This window comes from Alosa alosa, chromosome 9 (genome assembly GCF_017589495.1).
Source record: "Alosa alosa isolate M-15738 ecotype Scorff River chromosome 9, AALO_Geno_1.1, whole genome shotgun sequence".
Classification (NCBI taxonomy): domain Eukaryota; kingdom Metazoa; phylum Chordata; class Actinopteri; order Clupeiformes; family Clupeidae; genus Alosa; species Alosa alosa.
Genome location: NC_063197.1, coordinates 6,154,861 through 6,181,194, shown reverse-complemented (window position 1 = coordinate 6,181,194; position 26,334 = coordinate 6,154,861). Strand labels below are relative to the sequence as shown.

The 26,334-nt window shown below is 44.4% G+C and overlaps 1 protein-coding gene across 1 annotated transcript in view; it reads right to left on the bottom strand.

Moving 5' to 3' along the window:
* Positions 1-2,420: 2,420 nt before the first annotated feature.
* The window catches only part of LOC125300216 (coiled-coil domain-containing protein 18-like), a 50,055-nt gene continuing 26,141 nt past the window's right edge, over positions 2,421-26,334 (bottom strand). Inside the window, exons 15-26 of the mRNA XM_048251940.1 lie at positions 19,292-19,408; positions 18,552-18,719; positions 17,864-18,006; positions 15,471-15,634; positions 14,728-14,941; positions 12,134-12,233; positions 11,538-11,654; positions 11,329-11,397; positions 9,001-9,243; positions 8,646-8,783; positions 6,794-7,006; positions 2,421-2,984 (exon numbers count right to left, since the gene is read on the bottom strand). Coding sequence (XP_048107897.1) covers positions 2,682-2,984; positions 6,794-7,006; positions 8,646-8,783; positions 9,001-9,243; positions 11,329-11,397; positions 11,538-11,654; positions 12,134-12,233; positions 14,728-14,941; positions 15,471-15,634; positions 17,864-18,006; positions 18,552-18,719; positions 19,292-19,408 — 1,989 coding nt within the window. The 3' untranslated portion in view covers positions 2,421-2,681. The remainder of the gene's footprint in view (positions 2,985-6,793; positions 7,007-8,645; positions 8,784-9,000; positions 9,244-11,328; positions 11,398-11,537; positions 11,655-12,133; positions 12,234-14,727; positions 14,942-15,470; positions 15,635-17,863; positions 18,007-18,551; positions 18,720-19,291; positions 19,409-26,334) is intronic.

Sequence of the window (26,334 nt, the reverse complement as noted above, 5' to 3'; positions counted from 1 at the left end):
GTTTTCAGCTCGCCGAGACCCACCCTTACAAACACACACAGACAGACAAACAGACACATACACACACACACACACACACACACACACACACACACACACACACACACACATAGGCATACAGACACACGCACACAGAAAGTCACACCTCACAAAAATAAAAAAAAGAAATGGTGCTCAAATAGTCAGAAGCAATGTGAATACACAGACAGCCTCAAAGGCTGACAGACAAAACTTAGAACAGAATCAACACATTTTTCGTGCACACATGCTCAAATACAAATTCAACATCCATCCTCATTCACACACACGTAAACACATACGCACACACACACTCACACACTGTCTTCAGGTCAGGGTTACAGTGTAGTGTACTCGATTCTATGTGAGGAGTACTTATTGCAGCACTAACACGTCCTTGTCGCCCTGCACTTTGATTGGCCCCTTTTTGTAAGTCGCTGTGGACAGAAGCGTTTGCTAAGTGTAAACAAACGGAAGACAGGAATGGAATGTTGCTAGTGTGCCGCCGCTCATCAACGTTTACCTCTCTATCTTTGGCTGAATTACTGTCATACTCTAGCGCTACACTTTTCTCAACTACTGCACCGTTACATAACGCATGGTTCCTGTTGCATATAGGCCCATGATTTCACCAGAGCTCTTATTTTGACTCGATAGGGAAGGCTAGGAAGGAGTGGAGCCTGCGCAAAGCCAGCTCTGAGCCTGCGGCAGTGCAGTGGAAACTTACTCTGGCACTCGCCGCCCGCTGAGCAGAGCAGAGCAGAGCAGAGCAGAGCAGAGCAACGCTTGTGCTGCACGCCCAACCAATTGCAGGCTGGGGCACGGTGGTTCACACCCCTCCCAAGGTGCTCAGCTCAACTGCCAAGGAGGCCAGTAGCAGAGAAAAGGAGGGCAGGGTAGGCCATAACAGGTCAGAGCAGTTCTATTAGCCCCGGCGGCTCTCTCACCTCGAGGAGTGTGGTGAGGGGGGCTGTAGAGAGTCCACTCCTAGCGCAGGCCGGACCGCTGAGGAGGGAATAGAAATGCTCTCATCTTGTATCGCCGGCGCTCACAGGAGGCAAGGTGCTGTGCTGTGGTAAGTGCGCTCCTGGAGATGATAACACTGATGACTCTTCCAGTAAGCATCCTCTAAAGAGGACGGAGGTTGAGGGAGGAGTGGGGGGAAGGGGTTGGGGGCGGAGGATTTGGACGACGCATCAGGGCTGAATGGCCCCCAGATGTTGACTCGCTCCGCACTCATTTCCTGCCCGGGCCTCTTGTACAGCACAGCCATGCTAATGCCCGGCTCTCCGCTGCCAAGCGGGTAGTGCCACGTTTCACCAGATCAGCAGCAGCCACCACTGCCATAACTTTAGCCTCTGCCCATACCACAACTAATACTAACTCTGTGCTTGTTGTCATTCTCCATAGTGAAGCACCAAAGAGACTGTTACTAAGAGGACTGAGAGCAGAGCACTGGTGAAGAAAGTGAGTCATGTTATGTGCGTGTGTGTGCGTGTCTGAGTGTGTGTGTGTGTGCATGTGTGTGCGTGTCTGAGTGTGTGTGTGTGTGCATGTGTGTGCGTGTCTGAGTGTGTGTGTGTGTGCATGTGTGTGCGTGTCTGAGTGTGTGTGTGTGTGCATGTGTGTGCGTGTCTGAGTATGTGTGTGTGTGCTCGTTTACATTTCAGTTCAAAAGGCCCTGCACGCTCTCAGTTCTCTCTGAAAGTTTCATTTTTCTCGCTCACCTCAAAATGTCTGTTACGGCTCTGCAGCCCAATGTAGCCCCTCAGAGGAACTATGTTGAGTGTGGTGTCTTCAAACACACACACACACACACCAGACACACACACACACACACACACACACATTCTTTCTCTCACAGACACACACACACACACACACTCATTCAGTGACACACATACAGACACACACAAAGACATGAGCTCACATGCACTCTCTCTCTCTCCCTCTCCACACACACACACACACACACACACACACACACACACACACACACACACACACACAGCATCACCCCCCTCCTGGTCCGGAATCTCCCTGGGCTCTCATCTCACAGCCACAGCACAACCCACTGTGGCTTTGACTGGGCTGGGATAGAGGCCCAGCCACTGGTCTGGTTTGGGGGATTTGGGTTCCTCTGTGCGCCACAGAGGAGAAGAAAGAGCAGCCATGATACTGGATGTACTGGAGGGCTGCAGATTTGTTCTCAGGGCCTTGTGCCAGCAGCCTGATTTCCATGCATTAGATGTCTAATTAGAGGAAGGAATGTCACTACAAGTTCTTTTGTCAAGGCCCCAATGCACTGCATTGCATAACTGTAGGTGGACCACATTCTGGACTCAGGAAACAAAGGGCAATCAATAAAACAACTCAGTTCTTTGAGGTTCTTGTTAATTTTTTTCAGTTATTTATTGTAAATTATCTGTTTTTTCAATGCTTACAAAAGTTACTATGGAGATCTGGCAATGATCCAAATCCTTTTCATTCAAGGCCTGAATAGTTGATAGATACGCTCTGAAGCACCACCTCTAAAGCAATTTGAGGCTCTTCCACTACAATTTCTCAGGAAATACGACAGAAAAAAAACAGAAAATTTGGGTGCAGTTCAGACCTAAAATGTAGAGCAGGAGAGCCGTGTGTTTTCCACTCACGTGGATACTTTAAGGTGTCCCGTGTCCAGTGAACAGGCTCATCCTGAGCAAGCCATCCCGGGGGCTGCCTTGTGCCTTGTCTGCTTTGTTTTCGGTCAGTCGTCTGGGGCTCAGATGGGTCTGCTCACCGGCCCGTGTGCTGAAGGGCAGACCCCCGGTGCTGTCGTCCCTGTCCGTTGCCCAGGGCCTGGGGGCTGGGGTGTGGGCCCCTCTCTCTGGAAGGGGGAGCCCCACGCTCTGTGAGAGACTCCTAAGCTCGGCCCCGCGCTCCATGCTGGAGATCTTAGTCTTCAGCCGGGTGACCTCTGACTCCTGTGGCAGTAACAGGAAAAGAGTCATAAGAGCATATAGATCTGATGTATGTTTATGCTTATAGACAGATGCTTATGCTAGTGCTATTTAAGTGCATTGATGATTCATGGTATGTATGCATTTAAGTATTTGCAGTTATGAAGTGTTCATGTATATGCTCTAATACTAGCATGGGTTCCTGTAACTCTAATACAAGCATGGGTTCCTGTAACTCGACTGGTAGAGCAAAGTGTCAACAACTCTAATTAATCTGATCGGTGTGACATCAAAACTTGATGAAACACGCCATGTTACCGTGTTGCCCAAATACAATGCAATTGAGACAAGTTAGCTCACTGACACACAACACTGACAAATTACTACCTGGAGGATGAATGCCAAGAGAGCAAGCACACATTCTTGATAAAAACTGGACAATACTGTTGGTCATTTATGGCTAACTAATACATCTTGATCGAAGCAAACAAGCATTTGTGTAAGAGTTTTAGACTGCAGTGGGAGAAGCATAAAGCAAGATGAGCTCACTCAGCATTAGGGCCAGGGGCGCAGCTACCTGGGGGTATGCAACAACAATATTGGCGCCCCCTTGCCCAAAAAAAAAAAAAAAGAACACAAACAACTAGGCAACAAGTAAACAAAATGCCAATAATTTACACTATTAGTGTTTATTAAATATATTTTTTGTTAAAGAAATGCTGCCAATTTGATGTTTAACTTGAGGAAGTATTAATAAATGGTGCATTGTCACTTTAAGAGAGTCTAAACGGTTCTCATAACGTCCTGTTGCCGGCTGTTACAAAGGATAAGGCTGATCCAACTCTAGCCTTGTTTGTTTGCGCCACATTGAAAACACAATAGTAAGTTATTACAAGGAGCCTTCATAGTTGGGATATGGAAACATGTAATGAGTTATTGCTAGCGTGACATTTTTGTTTGCCATTAAAAGTGCAGTACTAGCATGGTAGCCACCTAGCTATCTGAATGGAATAAGCTATGTTTCAATCGGCATATGCTTAACAAACGCTAGTCTCTTAACATGAATATTTGCAAGCCTCCAAGCACAGACGTCACACTTTAAATCCTACCTGTTGCCTTTCACCATCCACTTATTTAACTGATGTCGCATCCCTTGACATGCCATCTCCTTTTCCCTCTGTCTTTTTCTATTTTTAGCCACCGACAGCTTTTTTGCTGTAACCATCTTTTTTCCATAGAAAGCAACTCACTACTCGTAGGCCTACCCGCTCGCTCAATGCCCACTCCCTCTTATATGTAAAAATTCTATTATGGAATCTTATGAGATAGGGCGCCTACTGTAGCCTGTTAGTCCTCTAAAATGTTATATAACATTGACAAAATGTTGAAATGGTTTAGAAACGCACAACAGTAGCTACATATAGAAAATAGAAAATATATATATATATATATATATATATATATATATATATATATATTTTTTTTTACCATCGCTTTGGAGCCCCCATGGTGTTGCGCCGCATATAGCGCATACCCACTGTTTGCGCCACTGATTAGGGCATAATGGAACCATCTACAAACGTTCCCTTTTTATGCACACATTCCAGAGTTTTCTGGAAAAACAGAAGTCTCTCCATTCCTCAGGGAAGAGCCCAGTAATAGAGGCTCTGTTTCTTAGTGGCCCTAAATTAGAGAGCCCATGCTTTCTGAATTAACATTGGGACAGACTTAAACAGGCTATTCACTTCAAATCTTATAAAGCCAAGAACTTCAAAACCTCCAGTCTGTAGAGTAAGTTAACCAACGTCTGAAAATCCAATTTGTTGTATCTGGTACATTCAATAAAATGTGATAAATATTTCACACACTGAAACTCTGAACAAGTTGATGGTCCACCCAACAAGCAATGGCAACATGACGGTGGCAAGGGGCGCACTGGCAATCAGGACATTCTGGAGAAGTCCAGAGCAGCCGTCCATCCAAACGGCTGTCGGCCTTGCTCAATATGCTTCATCAGCCAAGTAGCCTAGACAGTGTCTAGCTCTCCAAATAAATATGCTTCAGTTATGTCTATCAGTAGCCTATGACTATGCCGTTTTTTTGTCCTTGCGCAAAACAGACAGGTTGTTGCCTCATTATTGAATGACGAAGAATAAGCCGCATAGTCTACTTGTCTAGACGTTTGCTACTACAACTACCACGTATTTGCGAGGACTAGCTCTGACCCTAGGGCCATGCACATCTGGATGTGATGTGCACAAAGCTGCCCAGGGCTGTTAGTCTACTAGTCTTAAAAAGATCTATATTATTAGGCTACTTATATGAATGAAGGCACGAGTCAAAAGAATAATCATTAATCAATAATGATCCTTTTTGTAAAATTACTGTTTTGAATGTGATACTTTCACTGGCATAGTTGTGAGACTGTAACATGATAGACAGCTAATGTGTGTGTGCGTGCTGATAGTAGTGGGCCTATTTGGAAGAAAGTCCAGGGCCTTTTTTTAGTCCCAGTCCTTTCCTGCAGTGGCTGTACTAGGAGTCCCTGCCATTGCAGGAGGAACACTCACAGTGACCAGGCCAGGGCATACTGTTAGCTAGACCAGGGATGGATTACTGCACGGGCCTACCGGGCCCAGGCCCAGGGGCCCAAGGGGTCAGGGGGCCCTGAAGCCCAAGCCTTTGCATGGAATCATTGCCTCAATATCAACAAATCAGGATGTAGACTATGAATCTGATTGCATTTAGTATTGGCCATCCCCAAAATGCACCAGAATACAGGAAATCACATCAAACAAATTAAAACATTTCTGGGGGAGGATCCCCAAACCCCCCCTCCCACATATAAGACAATAAGCGGGGGGCCCTTAATACATCTGGGCCCAGGGGCCCGAAAGTTCATAATCCGCCCATGAGCTAGACATGTTTTGACATTTTGATTTCTGCCATTAAAGTTATGCCAATCAATCCAAGAAACTTTTAGAGAAACTGGCTTCCCTGTCTGACAACTGTGTTGTTAGCGTGCAGCCGTTATGGTAAAGGTTAGAAAAGCAGTACACATTGCCTCCAGCAGCTATACAATATGTTGCTTACAACATGGACTTGCACGTGACAACATGGAATCATTCAACTATACTAGTTGGGCCCTGAACTGAGCCGTGGATCTGCCCAAGGTTTTTTCCTTGGTAAGGGAGTTTTTCCTTGCCCCTGTTGCTCTTGGGTGCTCCTTGTTGGTGCCCCCCACCCAATCCCAATCCTCCCCCACCTTTTTTTATGCAGCCCTTGCCACTTAATCTACTAAACCCCTCTTCTACTGCACTCTTTACCCCCCCTCTTCCACCCCCCCCATTAATGCACAAATAGGCTGACACCAGACATAATTTCACTGCATTTCTTACTTCCAGTAACTATATGCATGTGACAATAAACTTCCTTGTATCCTTGTATCCTTGTAACTGTCCATCAATGAAACAGTGAAGGGAAAATATACAGTATAAACAAGAGCTTTAAAAGGAATGAGAGGGAAGATATCCTCAGCGCAGGTCAGTCAGGAATCCTCAATGGTTGTGGTTTTACTGGAGTGTTTATTGCCATAAATCAGGAAATAGGCGAGTAGCTATAGCAACCTCTCAATAGAGCATATTTTTCAACTGAACTGGGCTGACTCCAGACATTTCTGTGGGCCATTGGAATATTTAATGGGAAAGTTTGCTCGGAAATGGTCAACACTTCTATTATCATCATAGTTTGATGGTTAAATGTGCTAGAGACCCAGAACGACCTGGAATCAGTGATATTTCATGTGACAGCTCCTGCTGCTGCCGGACTCCCACCTTGAGGAGCAGAGCCTCGCTGGTGCTGTGCAGGAGGTGCTCGCGGGTACCCAGCTCGGCCAGCAGGGCGGCGGCGTTGTGCTGGGCCTCGTCTAGTTGGGCCCGTGTTTGCTGCAGCTCCTGGCTCAGGAGCTCCTGGGAGTGGCGCAGCGTGCTGGACACACACTCCGAAGCCTTCATCATCTCCGCCTGGCTCTCCTGCAGCGCTGTCAGCTAGAGGCCAGCACACAGGCCAAATGCACACACACACACACACACACACATATATATATATTTTGGTTCCAAAATGCTATAACCATTTTAATGAATTTTCATAAATATTTTTTTTTACATTTTGTTTTCAGTCATTCCAGTAGAACTGCATTTATCTTTACTCATTTAAAACAACACAACTTGATTGATATTACCTGAAATACACAATTAAATAGCATGACTTTTTTTTGTTTGTTTTTAAAAACGGAGATATAGCGTTTTGGAACCAAAGTCTTCATATATACATGAAAATACACTCTCACACACTCACTCACACATATGTGCACACACACACACACACACACACACACAAACATACACACACACATCCAGAATAGTATTAAAAAGGGAGGAAAAACACAAAACCACAGATCAGCAGTTGTCTCTCAGTGTAAAACACTGAAACATAACATCTAGGTTACATTTTCATGCAATCAAGATTCTCATTTTTAAAGGGGCCATGAAAAATGAAACTTGCCCAAATTAGTTGCTGTGTCTGAAAGTTTTACTCTCAAATATGCTGCAATTACTGTAAGAACTGTTTCTTCAGCGCACACGGACATAACAACACGCAGACCGTTGTCTTGTTTTTGAAGCGTACTCTGAGAATGGGGCTACGCATTACAGTCATCCAAAATGCACTTGGAGCCAGGGTGACTGCTGCAGCAGACCGGAGTCCTTCACAGGACCGCTTAAGAGTTTCTCCATTACTGCACAAACCTCGGATGTCTGACTGATGTCACATCATTTGTTTTACTCTAAGGCGGCGCAGAAATCAAATTGTGAGGAAACTGATCGGACAATTGCAGCTACTTTTACAACGCAAATTACGTTCCTTAATCTCCTGAGATATGGGCCACTGCAAAGCAAACTCGGTTAACATGACGGTTAAGCGACTTGATGTGAAAATGAGTTTGTGAGTGTGCATCTTTGGAAGAGAGAGTGGAAAATGGGGAGAGGCCATTACGGCCTGGATATGGCCCCTTCCTCTCACTTAGAGGCCATAAAAATGTCTACATCTTCCTCTCCACAGAGTAGGACTGTTTTGTGACTGAACTGCATTTCTCTTGCATAAATTCAATTACATTTTATTCACTTACATAGCAACTGCATCCTTACATTTGTGAAGAAATACTGAGTTGGTCCCAGAACAAAACGTTTGGATAGCCTATCTGACTGGAGGCTGAAGGTTCTATGGCTGATGTAAATATTCTACATGATATGCCTGTATTGAAACTGTATGCCTAGTACTACTAAGCTGTAGAGATGCAACCAAGTCCTATGGCAGCAGTAGACCCAACAGCTTGCAGTAACCTGTGGAGGTGCTTGCACACGGCCTAGGCAAATGCCGGCTTTACTTTTTACTGCCGGTATTTACTTTTAGGCCAGTTCACACCAAAGATTCACAAAGTTATTTTGAATTCTACAACGTTTGTGACGTGATGTCACTCAGTCAATCCAGCAGAGGTGTCAGGTAAATACTTGAAGACGTACACAACATCAGTCAAAGACTACAACTACAAAGACTTGGCATTGTCTGGGCATTGCCTGGTGCTCATCTCTGAGCTGGGTGGCTGTGTGGGTGGTGTTTAGACCGCACCTCTGCCTGGTGCTGCCTCCTGACTGCCTCCAGCTCCTGGGTGAGCGTGGCCACGGCCTCCTGCAGCCTCCCCTCGGTCTGGACCGCCTGCTCCGCAGCCCTGTCCAGCTCCTCCTCCAGCAGCCACACCTGGCTCTCCTGACACAGGCCAAGGGGGGGTGTGTGTGAGTGTGTGTGTGTGTTGGGGGAAAGATAATGCCTCACATACTTCATCAGATAATACAAATGCTTCACAGATATTCACGATCCACTACATGCTCTCAAACATTTTTATAAGTACACAGATCACCACTATCAGCAGACTTCATTTTGCTCCTGTACTCAGAGATGAATACAAAGTGACAACTCAATCCACGTGAGAACAATCCACAACTAACTCCTGCAGACTAGAGGAGCTGTGCAGGACTGTGTTGTTGACCGTGTGTAAGTGTGGGCTGGTGTTAAGGGAGTGGAGTCGGACCTTCTCCTCCTGGATGCGGCGCTCCTCTAGCTGCATGGAGAGGCTTTCACAGCGGCTGCGCATGTCCTGCAGACCCTGTGCTGCCCGCTGGAGCTGCTCCCTGCACTCACGCAGCTGCTGGGCCTGAAGTAGGGCCTCCTGACACACACACACACACATATTTATACACACACACACATTTATACACACAGAAACATACACACATATACACACACATACACACACATGTCTTTATACGCACACATGTGCACGCCAACGTGTCACAAACACAACATGTGAAAGGAGGAGAATAACACAAGCTGCATGGCCTCCAGAGACACACACACACACACATGATGGTGGGTGTGTCACAAGCACATGGCAAAGGGAGAGGAGCTACCACAAAAGCTCACAAAAGCTCACAGAAACATACATACACACACACACACACACACACACACACACATGATGGTGGGTGTGTCACAAGCACATGGCAAAGGGAGAGGAGCTACCACAAAAGCTCAGAAACATACATACACACACACACACATACACACACACACATGATGGTGTGTCACAAGCACATGGCAAAGGGAGAGAAGCTACCACAAAAGCTCACAGCAGCAAGCAGCTGGTTAATGTTCTGGCTGGTGGAGCAAACGCAAAGCTGACACCAAACGACATTATGAATGCTTATTATGCATTTCTGCAGTCAACTCAGTGTTACATTACTGCTACACTGTAATGTTCACAGGCAAATCCCACGTTGCATATAGGAGTGAAATGTTTGTGGCAGGTTTACTCAAACTGGCCAAGGGTTTTGTGGGAGACCATGGTGATGGAATGTTATAGAGGGCTACGTAACATCACACCACCATGAAAAGTTTATGAGGGGTCTCAACATCAAAGCTGGTCATTCTTGTCTAGTGAAAAACAGCATAGGGGGCATAATCTAAGCACATTACACAATCCCCTCATCCCAGACTCAAGGTCAAAGCAAAGATACTGCTAACCAGAGAACTGCATGATATCTCCAACACTTAGCACTTAGCACCTCGTATGTCAAACAATTACTGTCCACACACACTGTGGCAGAAACCATATTTATGATGCTGCCCCATTGTTTTCCACAAACAACTGTATAAAAACAGAAAAATGACCTAAGTGTTGTTGGTCTTGTGTTCTCTGTGCTTGTTTTGAGTGATGAACCGTTTCACAACAACATGCTACTGACAGTAATGAGTTTTGAAAATGTGTCGATTCCTCCCATTGCCTCCTCCTTCCTCCCAAGACCAGCCAAAAACCAAACAAAAAATGTATTCAGTACAGTACAAAAATGTTAGGCACTTGTGAAAAAAACAAAATGCTGTTATATGAGAATGCTTTCAAAAATAATGATGCTTAATTTTACATATCAAATGAAAACATGCAATGTGCAGTAAACAAACAAAGAAAAAAAAATCACTATTCAGCGCTTCTTCAAAACAGAAGCCCTTTTCCTACACTTGGCATTTTTAAGGTACTTGGCTGGTAGGTTGTTCTAGGGATTTCTGAAAACTTGAAAGAGTTCGTTGGTGGATTTGGACTGTTTTGATTCTCTCTGTCTCTTTAAACAATCCTAAATTAGACTGGTTTCAGCCAATTCTGAGCTGATGGCTTTTAGTTTTTCAATCAGAAGTGTGGTCTCAAATGTTTTTTGAAACAGCTTTTGTACAGTATGCCACAAAAAAGCATTTCAATGCCACATACACATACACACACTCATTGCTTCTCACACACACACACACACACAAAACTGGACATTCATTGTTAGGAAAGCGGTGTCCGCAACCGCTGTGTTGTTTGGGCCAGTGGTCAGAGGAACAGAGGAAGCTGAGGGACCTGCTCTCTCGTCTCCCGTTCTCTCCCTCTCTCTAAGCCACACTGGGAGCAGCGTGCCAGAGCCTTCCCACAGCCAAATGTGTTTACTGTGCTCTCCCACTGGGCCATACTTCTGGGGATGGTGGGGTGGGGATAATGTGTGGGACAATCTGATGAAACTACGGGAAACAGTCTAGGGGGAATGGAGATCATCCACACGTCTCCATTTGGTGGATGGACAGAGATTATTTCCTGTTGCGAGGCATGCTCTGTGGTGTAGGGGTATTGTTGTGACAGAGCTAGATTGATGTCTGTGGGCCTTGCTCTTCCACCACTACACTGTGTGGTTGGTGGTAGTGAGAAGGGCAATAACATTAACATTACCTCCTCCAGAGTCTCCTTCCCCTGCAGCTGGGCCTTGACCAGCTCCAACCGCTCGCTCAGGAACGCCACCTAGTGAACAGACAGCACCATGACACCACCACCCCTCCAGGGCTCTCTTAACACACAGCTCCGCCAACTCTGCGTGTGGTTGGCAGGACCTGTCAGGTGGAGTGGCGACAGGTAGGATGGGAAGCAGGAAGGGGGCAGACCTGCTTGTTGCGTTCGCTGAGCTCTCTCTCGGACCTCTCCGTGGCCTCCTGCAGGCAGAGGAGCTTCTGCTCCATGTCAGCGCGGTGCTCCTGGACGGCAGACTCCAACTGGCTCAGCTGAAGGTGGGGAAGCAACACAGTGTCAGTAAGGTTCTCAGAATTTTCGCAGATACTGCACTTTGGCTTTGCAGGGCAGATCTACTCTCTTTCCCCTTCCCCATTTCAACAGGGGAAAATGAAGTCAAGTTTGCTAAAATTGTTCTGCTTGGTAGTAACAACCACATCTCTTAAGTCACCTTAACTATGCTATATTTGTATTTCTTTATAAAATATTTTATATTATGCTATATGGTAAAATGATATAGAGCATCATGTTTTTTTTTTTCATTTTCATGATATAACAGGTAATTCCTTTTCTGAAATAGCTTATAGCTTCAAATTAATTCAAAGCGGTTAAGTGCCTGCATTGTGCATCTGTGTTTATTCAGCTGCACAGGTGCAGGTGGATGTATGTCATAATTACAGCATATGACACTTATGTTACATAATATAGCATTGTATGGGGTGAGTGTGTGTGTCTGTAGGTCTGTAGAGACCTGCAAGGCTTTCTGCTGGAGCTCATGCTGTTTGTCTTTCAGTAGTGTGTCCTTGTCCTTAACCTCCTCATTTCTCTGTTCCAACTCCTGTTGTGTTTCCCTTTAGGGAGACACACACACACACACACACACACACACACACACACACACACACACACACACACACACACATACACAGAGGCACATGTGCACATACATTTTAATGGTTTTATTTGGATCTTAACACAGGGAAGAATTACAGATCCAAACATTGATGGAAATATGTTGCACACATACACGCCCACCCTTTAAGGCATATGCACACCCACATCCAGATACACAGTACACAAAGACTAGCAAAGGCTTCCCCTGCTACACCCTTCTACACACACCAAAGTAAATATATATCAGAAAATGAAACATTAAGGTCATTTATAAATGAGATGCTTTCCTGGAGTATTTAGCCACTGAGCCTCTATAAACAATATATAAGGATTTGGGAGAAAAAATGTAACTTTTCAGATCAGCCTGCTGTAATTTCACACCCTTCTGAGTGTTTAGCCAACAGCTCTGAGTGAAGCTGATTATGTGAGGATCCCAGCGAATGTGTGCGTCTGTCGGGAAGCAGGTGGCTGCCCGAGGCTCACTGATCTCACTGATGATGGAGCTCCAGCAAAACAGCCTCTCATTTAGCCTGACGAGAGACTCACCACAGGGAGTGAGAGAGATGGGGGAGATGGGGGCATGAGGGAACACGGAACCGACTGTCGAGAACACGTGGAACCCTGCCGTCTCCCTCTGGTTCCCTCGGGCCTGACAGGCCTGTTTACGCTGTGCTGGGGAGAGCATCCCGAGCTTTCCCTCCAAGGATGCTAGCAGCGATAACACACCACAGCATTATCTTCCACAGTGTGCCCCGAAACACCACACTCACATAGACCTATCTATCAACGTTCCTTTTTTTTAATCATACACCTTCAAAATTAGATTGTGTTTACATACAGAGACTGGGCTTTTACTTGTGTCTTCCCTTTCTCTGACACGGGGTTATGTGCGTTTTCAATACAAGGTTTATAATAATCATGGCAACAGAGAGAAAGTGGCTGTTTGCTTTTGTGTGACAAGGTCATGATCATCGCAAAAATAGTTCAGTACTTGCCTATAGGGTGCTTATGCAGACAGAAGCTTGTTTCTTTTCTTGCAGCCAGATATAATGGATAGTGTCATATGTTGGCAGACCTTTGCAGGGAGAGGGGATTGAACAGAAATTGGGGGATCTCCAAAATGCTATAGGGATTAGGTGGAGACCTCAGGTTAACTCACTTTCATAAAAACAATATGAAAGATGGGATCTTGGGGATCTGCTTGACGAAATCCACCAATATAATGGGCGAGGGCCCCTCATGTTTTTGTTTCATAATATATCAACTTGAGGGCTATCCCAAAATATAATGAAGTGGGTGCCCATGCATGATCTCATGGATAATGGAGTGTAATAGGGCTGTTATATAACAATATAACTAAACCCTTTTGCCACCCATCACAATGGAAGTGCACTGACACAATATGGGATAAAATATGCAAAGATGACAAAGTTGCTGCACCGCAAACAAAACAGTAACCCACGGTTGTGTCTGATGTGACATGTTCTCCAGGGATGTGTTTGTTGTTTACCAGTGGCTGGTGCCTTTGTGCTGTTGTTTGCTGTTGTGCAAAAACAGACTTTGGCAGGAGAATAAATCAGTCCGACGTTTACCACACAGACATCAACAGCTATGACACCTACTAAGGGAGGCGTCAAAGATAGCAAAGTGATGCTGACTGACAAAACATGACAAAAGCTCACAAACAGAAAATAACCATTTTTCCTTAACACTCTTCACTTTTCCAAGGTCCTTTTTCCAAGGTCCTTATTTTTACAAATACAGTTTTTATACCACTGGCATGAAACACACAAGACAAAAGATGCAGTGACAATAATAACAATATCCATCATTCAGAACACTGAAAAAAAAAATATGTTGAAGTTGAAAAGTCTTGTTTGTCAACAGTAGTGCCCCTAGAGACATATAGTATATGTGGCTAGAACAGTGACAACAACTCAGTCTGTTTGATTTCTCAATGGCCTAAGTGCTGATATGATTACAGTCTTCCCACAGCAGCACCGCAGGTCAGTTCGGGTCAGCTTTGTAGAGACACAGCCACAAAAGAGAAAACACCCCCACCCCACCCCACCCCCACACACACACACACACACACACAGTCTGGGGCCTTCTCACATATCATCGCTTATACACACATATGCAGGACCAGGTCCATCTGAGTAATGCTAAGTGGATGAAGAAAAAAATCTTGTTGTGGAAGGAGTAAGTGGAGGTACTGAGTGTGTAGACACACGCCAGCACCAAAAGATGCAATAGGATTTGCATGATGGACATGCAGTGACCCGAGAGGGCCCGGATGTTTGTCTCATGTTTGTTTGGCTGCCGTGGGCGTATGCAGGTGAGTGAGAGAGACCAGGCTGAGGCCAGGTGCAGCGGGATGGCGGAGGAGAGTTGGAGTGAGATGGAGGTGGTACTACCTGAGCTCTGCGGAGTTGGCAGTGGATCTCTCACCTGAGCCCCGTGGCCAGCTTCTCCATGGCGGCCTTGCGCTCCTCGGCCTGCTGCTGTGAGCGGCGCAGCACGTTGCGCAGCTCCTGCAGGTGATCCAGCGTGTCCACCAGCTCGCCGCGGACCGTCTTCATCTGAGTCTCCAGCAGCTGCGTGCGGTGCAGAGAGTTGCGCCGGTCACGCTTGCTGCGCTGCACCTTCTCCTCCAGATCTTGCACTGTACATGTACGTACAGGAACAACAGAGCCATATGAGACACATATCTACACTGCACCTTCCAGTACATAATGTACTTTCACAAAGCACTACAATCTCAGAAATATACATACAAATCAAACAACTGTCCAAGGATTTTAATATTAATACTCATATAGGTGCCACCATGCTAAGTATACTGGGAGCCACAGGGAAACCAATTAACTGGTATACTTACTACATACAGAAACATGCAGAAAAGCAGTGATTAGGAGTGTTCAGGATGTAAACTAGAATTTGCAGGTATACAGGACACAGGTATAAAAAAAATGGATTATGTAAGTAACCTCTCAGGACAAACTGGTAGTTTGTTAGCCGTGTTTTTGTTACGTAGTGGTCTTTTTCATAGTTAACAACAAAGATTTTGGTGCAAAGCATGCAAGTTATTTGTGATGACCTGAAGCAACCACTACTTGTCAGCGCGATGTAATGCACAAAAAGACTCTGATACAGACCCATGGTGTCCCCCTCGCGAGCCTTGCCCTCCGTACCCATCTCGGTCTTCTTGTCCAGCATGCCTTTGGTCTGGTTGAGCATCTTCTCCATGTGGGCCAGCTGGGAGGCCTGGGCGCCGCTGGCCCTCCGGATCAGCAGCAGCTCCTTCTCCCGCTCGCTCAGCTCGCCGCGCGTCTTACTCATGTCCGTCGTCAGCTGCCTGAGACACGGACCGACCAACACACACACACACACGCACGCAGAGATGCTCACACACACACAGCCGGACAGCAAAGTGCTCAGAGCTGTGCTGTGCTGTGGCTGCTGCTGCTCTGGACAGCCGTGTCAGGATCCCTCTGGACAGCCGTAACGTTACTCCCTTTCAGGAGCAGGTCAGCATACACGGACGTTCAACACCTGCGTCCAGCAAAAACTCTCCTTCAACTCAACACCTGGCCTCAAAAGAAAATAACAGGATTTCTCCATAGACCACAAAACACACCTTGTGCTAAACAAATTGCCACTTGGAGCCAGGTGGCATTCTACTGAGAAGGTGGCCTTGGGGTGGCGAGTCCTTAAAAAAAGACTATCCCCATAAGTCTGGCGAAGCTAATAAGATATGTTTAGCAGAGGAATACCAAGTTCTTATATAGTCTAGACGTGGGCAGGGGAGTTTTTTTGACAACAAACAAACAAAGAGCAGAGAGTGTTGCTAGTCATGGGATCTGATACACAAGAAGCCTGAGGCTGCCTAGCATTCAATAGTGCAGTCATCAACAAAGCTCTTCACTGTCACAGAGCCAGAGGGCCTTTAATGCCCATTCAGATCACTTAGTCATAAATATGAAACACAATTAGCTAAGACATGTTTGGACAATTTACATGAAGGATACGCTACACTGGATGGCAAAGCTTAAAAAACTCCTGGGCTACATCACAGAAACGCCGCTGATGTGAGATAAGCCATTCCAGCAGTCACAAGCAAAACCTCTCCATGTGTGCTTCAAAACAGCACTTAAGGCGGCTGTTCCACCCCACCCTACGCCACCGCAGCCTCCAACAGAAAGCACTGCAGGCCTGAGACACGATCACAAGACCAGGGCGGAGGCCATCACATTAACTCAGTAAGGGAGAAGAAAAAAGAGAAGAAGGCAGGAGGGAGGGAGGGAGGGAGGGAGACTCTTCTCCATCCATATCCAGGCTCTCTCAGCAGCGACGTGCAGGGCAGCCTGTGTAGCAGCAGTGGCACACAGTAAATAAGCCCTCTGTTCCAACAAAGGAATGCACTCTCGGCTGAATAGCGCCTGGTGACCCATGGTTACCTGCCTGCTCGGCCACACCCATCCTGACCCATCTTCCTCCTCCTACTCTTCCTCCTCACCACATGCTGCTCTGCCCTCAGGCAGTAGGGCCTGTACTGCCACGTAGCACTTGCTCTCTCATTCCCTCTCTTTCTTTCTCTCTCTTTCTCTTACTCTCTTTCATCTTTAGCTGGGTCTCCAGCCAAACTGTTTCACATATTTCGAGCGCATTTAGGAAGATTCCACTCAAAGAAATGAGGGTTTGTTCTGTGATGTGACTGTTGATGGGAGGAACCATCAACCTTTGTACACATTATACCCTCTGCCAACTAGAAGATAATCTACTTCCCTCAAATTAATTGATTTCTCATTCAGCTTAAAGAACTGTTTAAATTCAGGATTTCCCACTCCAATGGTGAACATTCACAATACAGTAAAACAATGGATGGAAACCTAGCTTGTCTCTGTCTCTCTCCATCTGTTTGTCTCTCTCTCTCTCTCTCTCTCTCTCTCTCTCTGTCTTTCTCTCAAACAATAATAAACAAACGTGTCCCCGCACAACAAAATGTCCATCAAAGATGCATTACACCCTAGGTGAATTGAGAGTTAATCCACTTCCCTCGAATCGATTTCTTATTTGACTTCAAGCTAATTTACAATATGTCCACTCCATTTCCTATTCATATGGTCAATATTCAAGTTTAAATGTTGGATGGAGACCCAGCTTCTGTCTGTCTGTCTCTTTCTGTCTGTCTTTCTTACTCTCTCTCTTTTTCTCTCTCTCTCTGTCTCTCTCTCTCTGTCTCTCTATCCCTGTCTCTCTTTTTGCATCTACTGCTGAAAAACAGATATGGCAATGACAGCAGAGATCTATTGCAAAAATGTAATAAGTGCAGTGGGCTGGACTTCCCAGGGCTACTAATCCACATGCCACCAACCCCCCAGTGTCCACTCCCTTATCTCAGAGGGGACGGCTCAAGAAGCAGACTGTCAACACTAATATAAGTTATTACCTGGGTGTGGGTGGATAGATATTTAATCAGAGACTGATTGCACACTTTGCATTTATGATCTGTGTGTGTGTGTGTGTGTGTGTGTGTATGTGTGTGTACTGTGCAGAGGAGCGTGAGTTTGTAAGGTTAACTCACGTGACAGAGGTGGAGAGGTGGGCGGCCTCTCTCCCCCATCTCTCTGCCTGCTCACAGACCTGCTGCAGCTCCTGCTCTCTCCTCCTCATCTCCTCAGCAGCCGACACTTTCACCCTCTCCAGCTCACGCTCCAGCTTCTCTACCTGCAGACGCACACACGCACACACACATATAGTTTCCTTTATGAAATATCAACAAATATAATTTCATAAGAAAACAATCCATCCTGCTCTACAAATCTATCCAGAAAAGGTAGAGCTTGCATCCCACCAGCAGATCCTATACTGGCACGTGAAGCCTTATTTCCAGGGTTTACTACAGTGTTGAGCTTTGTGACAAAAATAAACACAGAAAGAGCCATTTATAAAGATCCTTACATAGATGCCATTGTGCTCTGTTAAGTTAAAACATATGATTCTTTTCCATGGCTGGCCTAACTGTTGAATCACAGTAGTCTGAGCTGGGTGGAGGCCAGTGGTTGGAAATCAAGTGTGTGTTAAATCGTCACCTGTTTGACCAGGGCCTCTGGTCAGCAGTTAAAGGCCAGGTGAGTGTGTTAAGGTGTCATCTAAATACAGTACATCTAGCCTTTTGCTGAGGACCAGGTGGGTGAGTTAGGGGGTCACCTATACGAGTGAGCCCACCTATCCCTGTTGCCTGATACCAGGTGAGTGTGTTGAGGTGTCACCTGTCTGTGGAGAGCCGCGTGGTTGTCGTCCATGTGCGTGAGGCGTGTGGAGCTGTCCTTCAGCCTGGCTTCTAGCTGCTGGACCGTGTGCTGCAGCTGCCGACTCATCTGGCTGGAGCTCTCAAAGGCCCTGGTGCTGCGCTCCAGCTCTGCCTGCAGAGACTCCACCTGGAAATGACATTGTGTTGTAATTGGTGGCATCTTACCCGTGCACACACACACACACACACACACAGACACACACCTACTCACTCACTCTTAAGCAACAACATGATACATACACACATGCATGCTCACATGAACAAATCATCATCTATCATCTTAGAGGCATTTCTTGACTCCTGAGGACATAAAACTATATTTATTTGCAAATGTATGCAAATAAATATAGTTTTTATCATGCAAATATGTGCAAAAGTGATACCCCTTCACAGAAACAATGAAATGGTCATGACCACATGTGCATCTCAGTGTGAGCTTTAACACAGTCGTTCTTGGACAGGATCCCGCTCCTTAAACCACCGCTGCTTCTACAGATGCAGAAAAAATCCTTATCGACTGGGAAGCAAATCACTACTGTCACGGTTGTCCCCGGTCCAGACATCCATCCTCGGTTGCCAGGAGCTGGCTGCCTGGCCCGCTCTTTTCCGGGACATTCTGAGGGCAGAGTCCTCTCAGGAAATGAAGGAAAATTGCCCCGTGAAGCCTCGTCGGTTTGCCTCCCAGGCCTCCCCCTCTACCTCTCTGCTCTTGGCGTCCAGACGCTCCTCAAAGTGGCTCTTGGCTTTTTCCATCTGCTGCAGGCATCTGGTCAGCTCCTCCTGACAGGACGACAGGGCTGTCTCCAGAGCTTTCACCTGCACACAGATACATACACACACACACATACACACACACACACACACACACACACACACACACACACACACACACACACACAGACACACACACACACACACACAGACACACACACACACACACACTTCAACGAACGTCAGCAAATAAATGAATCATAAAATGTAGACCTGCATGAATGGCTTGTGATACTGATGATGAAACATGCTGATCATAGATTAAAAGTGCATTCAGCCTATTTTGCTGGGCAACCATCATCAGCAAGCCTGCTGTTAAAGGATTCTATCTGACACAGCATAACTTTTTGAAAATTATTTCAGGAAAAAAAAAATGTTCCTCTCTTTGTCTCCGTGTTCTCTACTCTTTCAATCACTTCATCTATTAACAGCACCATAGCAGAGCTTGGGAGAGTTACATGGGCATCCAGTTCATAGGTGACATCTGGGTTGACGTTGCAAAGGCTGTACACATGAATAGAGGCTTGGCTACAACTTAAACAGTTCAGGGTTACATAGCGGTTACAATATTGAAACGTGAAGCCTCACAAAATCCCTCCATTTTGCCAATCTGTCTTCCTGCCCCCTGAGTGACCGCTGCTGAAGTTCAAATGGATTACTAGCCTACGCATTTTGTTCCTTCCCTCAAGTGTCTGGCTTAGGACAAGATATCATTCACTGATACACTGACAAGGGGATTTGTCTCGATATTGATTTGGTTGTCCTTGAGGTATTTAGGCTCAATTGGTTATGCACTACAATGTAAAATCTATTCTTAATTTTTAACATCTTAACAGCAAGACTATCAGAAGTGCTGGTGTTACATGGCAACTGGCACCCATGTTAACTGGCTGCGTTGGTGACGTTTCACGAGTGATGACGTTTCTTTGCAGATTTGTCATTTTGAAAACTGGAGACGAACAAATACAAATATGCATGACATATTTAAATGTCAAAATTGTCTGTAGTAGGCCTACGCTACATGCACTGGACCATGAATATGCCACAAAAAAAATAAATACCCAATAATAACTCCACGTGGGTATTGAACCTGCTTCCTAAATTAAATCTCTTACATGATAACCATTCATCTACGTACTTGCACCACAAAACAGCTGATAAGTCATAGAGAAATGTACTTGACTTAGTCTATATAATTAGAAGAAGTCAGCTGATGATTGTAGCAAGTTAACACGGCTGATGGTGTTGTCTTGCTACAGCAGTTGCCCAAGCCAGTATAGGTCTTCAAAGTATCACGGTTAAGTTTTCAAACATTTCACTGACTGCTGGTCAGGCTCTCTGTGGCCACCTAGTCTATCTGTAGCCTAAATTGAGGAAGCGTTGCTGGTCTAAAAATAAATAAATAATAAATAAAAAAAAAGTGTGATGGGGAGGATTGAACCCATGTCGACTGCGTGAAAAAGCAATGTATAGGCATTAACCTGTTGCGCCAGAGGAGAAGCACCAACTTAAGAATTGGGAAATAAAGTATCAAAAAAACATTAAACCCATGTTTACATGTCAGCAACATTAATGTTAATAGCCTATATAACTAAGAGTTTTGACTCTCCCTGTGCGCAAATTTTGTGTAAAATATGGACACGTCATAGACTTCTCCTGCCCATTGCAGTGTGGGTTTCAATGCCTGCCCAGAGGAAAGAAAATGTTAAAAGGAGAGCTCCTCTCTTTCTCAATTGTTTCTCCTAGACAATAATGAGATCACAGTGATATAAAAATGAGATTATTGCTTTTGTCTCCCGCTTCTCAGGTTTGTCTCTGGAGCAAAAGAGTTAAGTTATCTCAGTGTAGACTCCCTTTAATATACAAATGAGATCTCATCAATATTTTAAATAATGCTCAGTGTTGTCTAATTTATACATCTCATATTTTACTCAGGCTGATCCACCAGAGAACTCTCTCTGTAAACTCATGCAATTCTCATTTCAGATCTTTTTGGTAAATCTCAGATTAGGCTCCATCAGTTCTGTAAAAGAGATCTCTTCACAAGCTTGAACCGTTCTCATTCTAGTCATCTCAGTTTAGTCCTTTTTTGATTTACAAAAGAGATCTCAGCAAAGGCTTATACAATACTCAGACTTGCTCAATTTATATATCTCATATTTTACTCAGGCTTATCCATCAGAGAGCTCTCTAAGTGAACTAATGTAATGCTCATCCAGACCTATTTGTTTTATAAACTAGATGTACCGCATAGCGGTACAAAATATGACCGCCGCTCAGTCCTGTACATCCGTTCCGCGAAAATAAATCACACTTCAATTTGTCTCCATATTTTACTCCATCCCCCACTCTTGAAACTTTTGTGTATGCTTATTTGGCATGCCTGAGTGTGTGTGTGCGGCTGCACAGAAAGTACCCTACTGGTGCTGAAAAGGTGAATAGATTGTAGAATAGCCAAAGAAGATGTAGAATTGTTATAAAACCTTTAAAATCTCTAAACAATCACAAGTAGGGCAGTTCATCACAGTTCATCCATTGCAACTGGATTGATGAAAGGTCACTTACACCTGTAGGCTACATTGTATTTGGGAAAAGCAAAAGGTATCAGCATAATGTTATTTATTTATTTATTTTTATGTATTTATAAACAAAACCATCTCTGTCAGTTCCATGCCATTTTTCAACAGCTATCAAAAACAAAGGTCATTTTGGATGGATGGATTTTTTGTGAATGTTTCTTCTTCTACATAAGATTTTAGTCATCTTTAGTTCATGTAATACTTTATTGTCAATGCACAAATTAAGTAACAGTAGTCTGAAACGTTATTGTTAATGCACAAATTAAGTAACAGTAGCCTAGTCTGAAACGAAATGCTGTTTTACATCTAACCAGTGGTGCAAATAACTGACATGTCCAAATGGGCCTTGATGAAATCGCCGCTAGACTGTTCATACACATTTTAGCGGGCCAAAGTTGAAGAGCTTTTGTCCGTTATTGTTAGTGCAAAATAGGCTGATTCATGTTCCCTTGCATTGTTTAACTGAGGTCCATGGCTAGTCTGGCTTTCATCAGACCAAGCTCAATCTTTTAAGAAATCAAAAATAAATAGCGGGCAGATCAGGCTGGGTTCACCCAGCCTAGTCCATAGGCACCCGATATTGTTTAATTTTCCGATTGAGATATAGCCTTCACGCTCTGGCTATTCTAAATGCAAAATGCATCAGGGAGTTATGACAAAGCGGTAACTAACAAACTAGATCCTAATAGAAAGCTGTTAGCTTCCCTAAGCTACAGGTAGGATTATAAGGTAGGCCTAATGACAACATAAATTGTCAATAGGCTATGCTGGCGACACAAATAAAATCTCCTTTGAAACCAATGGCTTCGCCTTACAGTATCAAAGCGGACTTAAACTGTCATATCGTGGCTTAAAAGTTGTAATAACATTCACGCAGCTCCATGAGTCAAGGAAAGCGCGAATGAAGTAGCCACTTCTAAATGGGACCCACTACACAGTAGCTTAAGGTGTTTTGCTAAAGCAGCCATAATGAAATGAAGGTGTCATTGTTTGGATACTTTCACACACGTGCTTTTAATTTCACAGACTACAACTACCAAGCTGTAATCAAAGCACATCGATTCCCCTCTCACACCCTGCACGCACTTAAAACAAAATAAACAGGCGTCTCAGTCTCACGCGATGTATAGGCAAAACTGTATCAGACCCGTGTAACGTTGGTAAATCTTCCATTGCACAGAATGATTTTGTAGCGTGCAATAAATGACAGTCGAAAGATACAAACAGTGCTGCTATACATTTGCTTGGTATAACCGCATTTATAGTTTTCTACAAATGCAATAAATCAAATGCCTCCATCACTCAACCAACGCTAACGGTAACATTACCTAGGTCCTTATTGATATTACAAGATTAGCATTACCTGCAGTAAAAACCAAGCATGTCCGATAAACATCCTCAGATTTATTTCGCTTCAAGAAGAAATGGGAATTACACTTCATGTGAACATCGCCCTATCCTTATTAGATGTTCTCGCGATGTAAATTACAGTCCTTGTATGAAGCGTCCATTTTTTTTCCAACCCACTTTTAACTTCCAACAAAATTATGTCTCACTGCAACGATCGCCATCTAGTGGACAAACGATAAACGACCAATACTGAAAATGCAGCCATGATGATGATGATGAATATTTATTTTGGCTTTCTTTTAATCCTACTGATTTTCATTTTTTACCGGGGGCAAATCACAAATGAGTGATTATGAGCCAGGTTGATGTGGGCCCTTGAGACCAACATACCATAAAAGATTCACAGAGAACTGTTTCTGCCCTACCCTCCTTTAGGGGGTCCAGTCCATGGGGGGCTGCAGATGAAAACGAAAAATGGCGGTTCCATGCTATCCATGTGGGGGTACATGCCCACCAAGTTTTGTGTACCCGGTCTTTCAGTGTCCGGGAATCCTTGTTGGTGTCGTCACTAAATGTACACATAAATTATTTTATTGTAAGGCCCCCATGAACGAAAGTACACAAAACTTGGCATGTATTCAGAGGGTGTCATAATGATCCTACACTTTTAATTTCGTGCAGTTTTGACCTTGTCAGCCAGAGATATTGAGATGAAAACACTTAATTTTTTGCTTTTTAATTTTTAACTAGGTGGCGCTATACATGAAATAAGTGGTAATGGGATGGGTTGACATGCCCCTTAAGACCAACATACAAAAAGGTGGACCCCTAGGCCCTACGGTTCTCGAGATATTCACAGAAAACTGTCTCCGGCCACCTACAGGCCAGTTGGTGTATAGTAATATAAATTAATTTATTGTGTGGCCCCCCATGAACAAAATTCCACGAAACTTGGCGTGCATTCAGAAGGTGTCAAAATGATCCTACACTTCCAATTTTGTGCAGTTTTGACTATGTTAGGTCACAGATACCTACAATTACAACACCTCATTTTTACTTTTTTGTGTTTAACTAGGTGGCGCTATACATGAAATTAGTGGTTATGGAATGGGTTGACATGGCCCCTTGAGATCAACATACAAAAAAGGTGGTCCTCCTAAACCTTACGGTTCTCGAGATATTCACAGAAAACTGTGTCTGCCTACCCTCCTTTCGGGGTGCAGTCCAGCGTGGGGGCTACAGATCAAAACGAAAAACGATGGTTCCATGCTATCCATATGGGGTTACATGCCCACCAAGTTTTGTCTACCCCGGTCTTTCAGTGTCCCGGGAATCATTGACGGAAATTTGGACATGCGAAAAAGAAAAAAAAAAAAAAAAAAAAAAAAAAAAAAAAAAAAAAAAAAAAAAAAATCTGACTAAACCTATATGACCGCCGCTTCGCTGCGCGGCGGTCATAATTAGTCTGATCTGTAAGAGCTCTAGCTGTTGTAGACTACAACAATTCTCAAATGATTTTCATTGGCTTATTTGTTTTAATTGCACATATTTTCCAGTTCACATTTGCAAACAGTAGGCCTTACCGTGATGTGACCACCACACATGACGATGCTCTGACAGACCTCTGAAGTTCGCCTACAAAAAAGCTACCATCTATGCCCATGTAAGGAGATCACCTGTTAAATTCGGCGCGGGAGGCGACAAAATTGGAGACGCAGGCGTTTTCCTGAACGCACTTTTTGTCTTCAACCTTCGAGTAGATATTATAATCAATGGTACGTGAAGGCAGCACAATTTGATTTTTGCTACCCCAGAGCTAACTTGCGACTTGTTAGCAAGTTAGAGAAATCAAGTTAGACTCCAGAGGTCTATGATGGTCGGACGAGATAAACTCGCGTGCGGAAGGCTCCAGAAAATGCAGTCTAGATTTGGCCCAGTGAAACCAAGTGAAGCGGTGTGTGGGTATGAAGGATTGTGCAGAACTTGCCACCCACGAAAACTCAGAGAAGGTACATTAACATTTTGGTAATTTGCTAGCGTTCTTGCATATTTTTAGACTCAATATATCATTGAACAACCTGATGAAGCAGCACATAAAGTTAGCTATGATAGCTAGTTAATGTTAGCTACTTGTAAGTTACATCACTGGCTGTGGCGCTTTGTATATAAAGCTAGCGTTAGACAATTTAACGTTGCTAGTGCTCGCTTACTTTGCCTTATACAGCTTTAGTCTGTATGTTTCGAATGGTGTTAAGCCATGCTGTAGCCAAAATGCACGGAATTTTAAAATGTATTTGGGATGTCAGTCAGTCAACTTTATTGCCACTGGTTTAGACTGGTTCCAGCTCAATTCCACTGAAAAGAGGCCGGCAGCTTCTTAAAAAATTGGAAGACTACGCTAGACCATCAGATCAAATTGCTGAACAAACAATGTACCAAAATGGTAAGTATATTTTGCCCCACAATATGTTCTCACTTTTGTTTAACCTGCTATAAATTACAGCATATTGTAACAGGAGTGGAAGGGCATTCTTGTAACCCAAGTAAACTAGGAAGTGCGTTGCTTTCGGTCGATCGAGAAATAGGCAAGTCAGCATCTGCAGTCATGAATAACTTGCCAGTCAACATTTCTTTTGCAATTAATAGAATCTGTAGCATGCAAATCAAACCAGCTATTAGCCTAACTGAAATAAAACCATGATATATCTAGGTATGGTGAAGGGTATGTGATGGGCTATCTATCTATCTTTTAATTACAAAGGCCAAGGGAACTTTATCAGGATGCATAGTATCCTGAGTCCATTCAATAACTGGCCTTTAAAGATGAACTGAACTGGAATTTAAAGTAAAGGTGATATAACAGATGTATTTTATTTCTTCTCATTGGTACAATGATTAAAATGGGTGAATTTATTAAAAGGGATAAAATTGTAAGCTACTCTGCACTAGCACTAGCAGCCATAGCAGATAATGAGTCTGAGGCTAGCTGACATGGCTGAGGAAACTAACATTAGGCCTAGCTGAGTTACGCATATTGGCCAT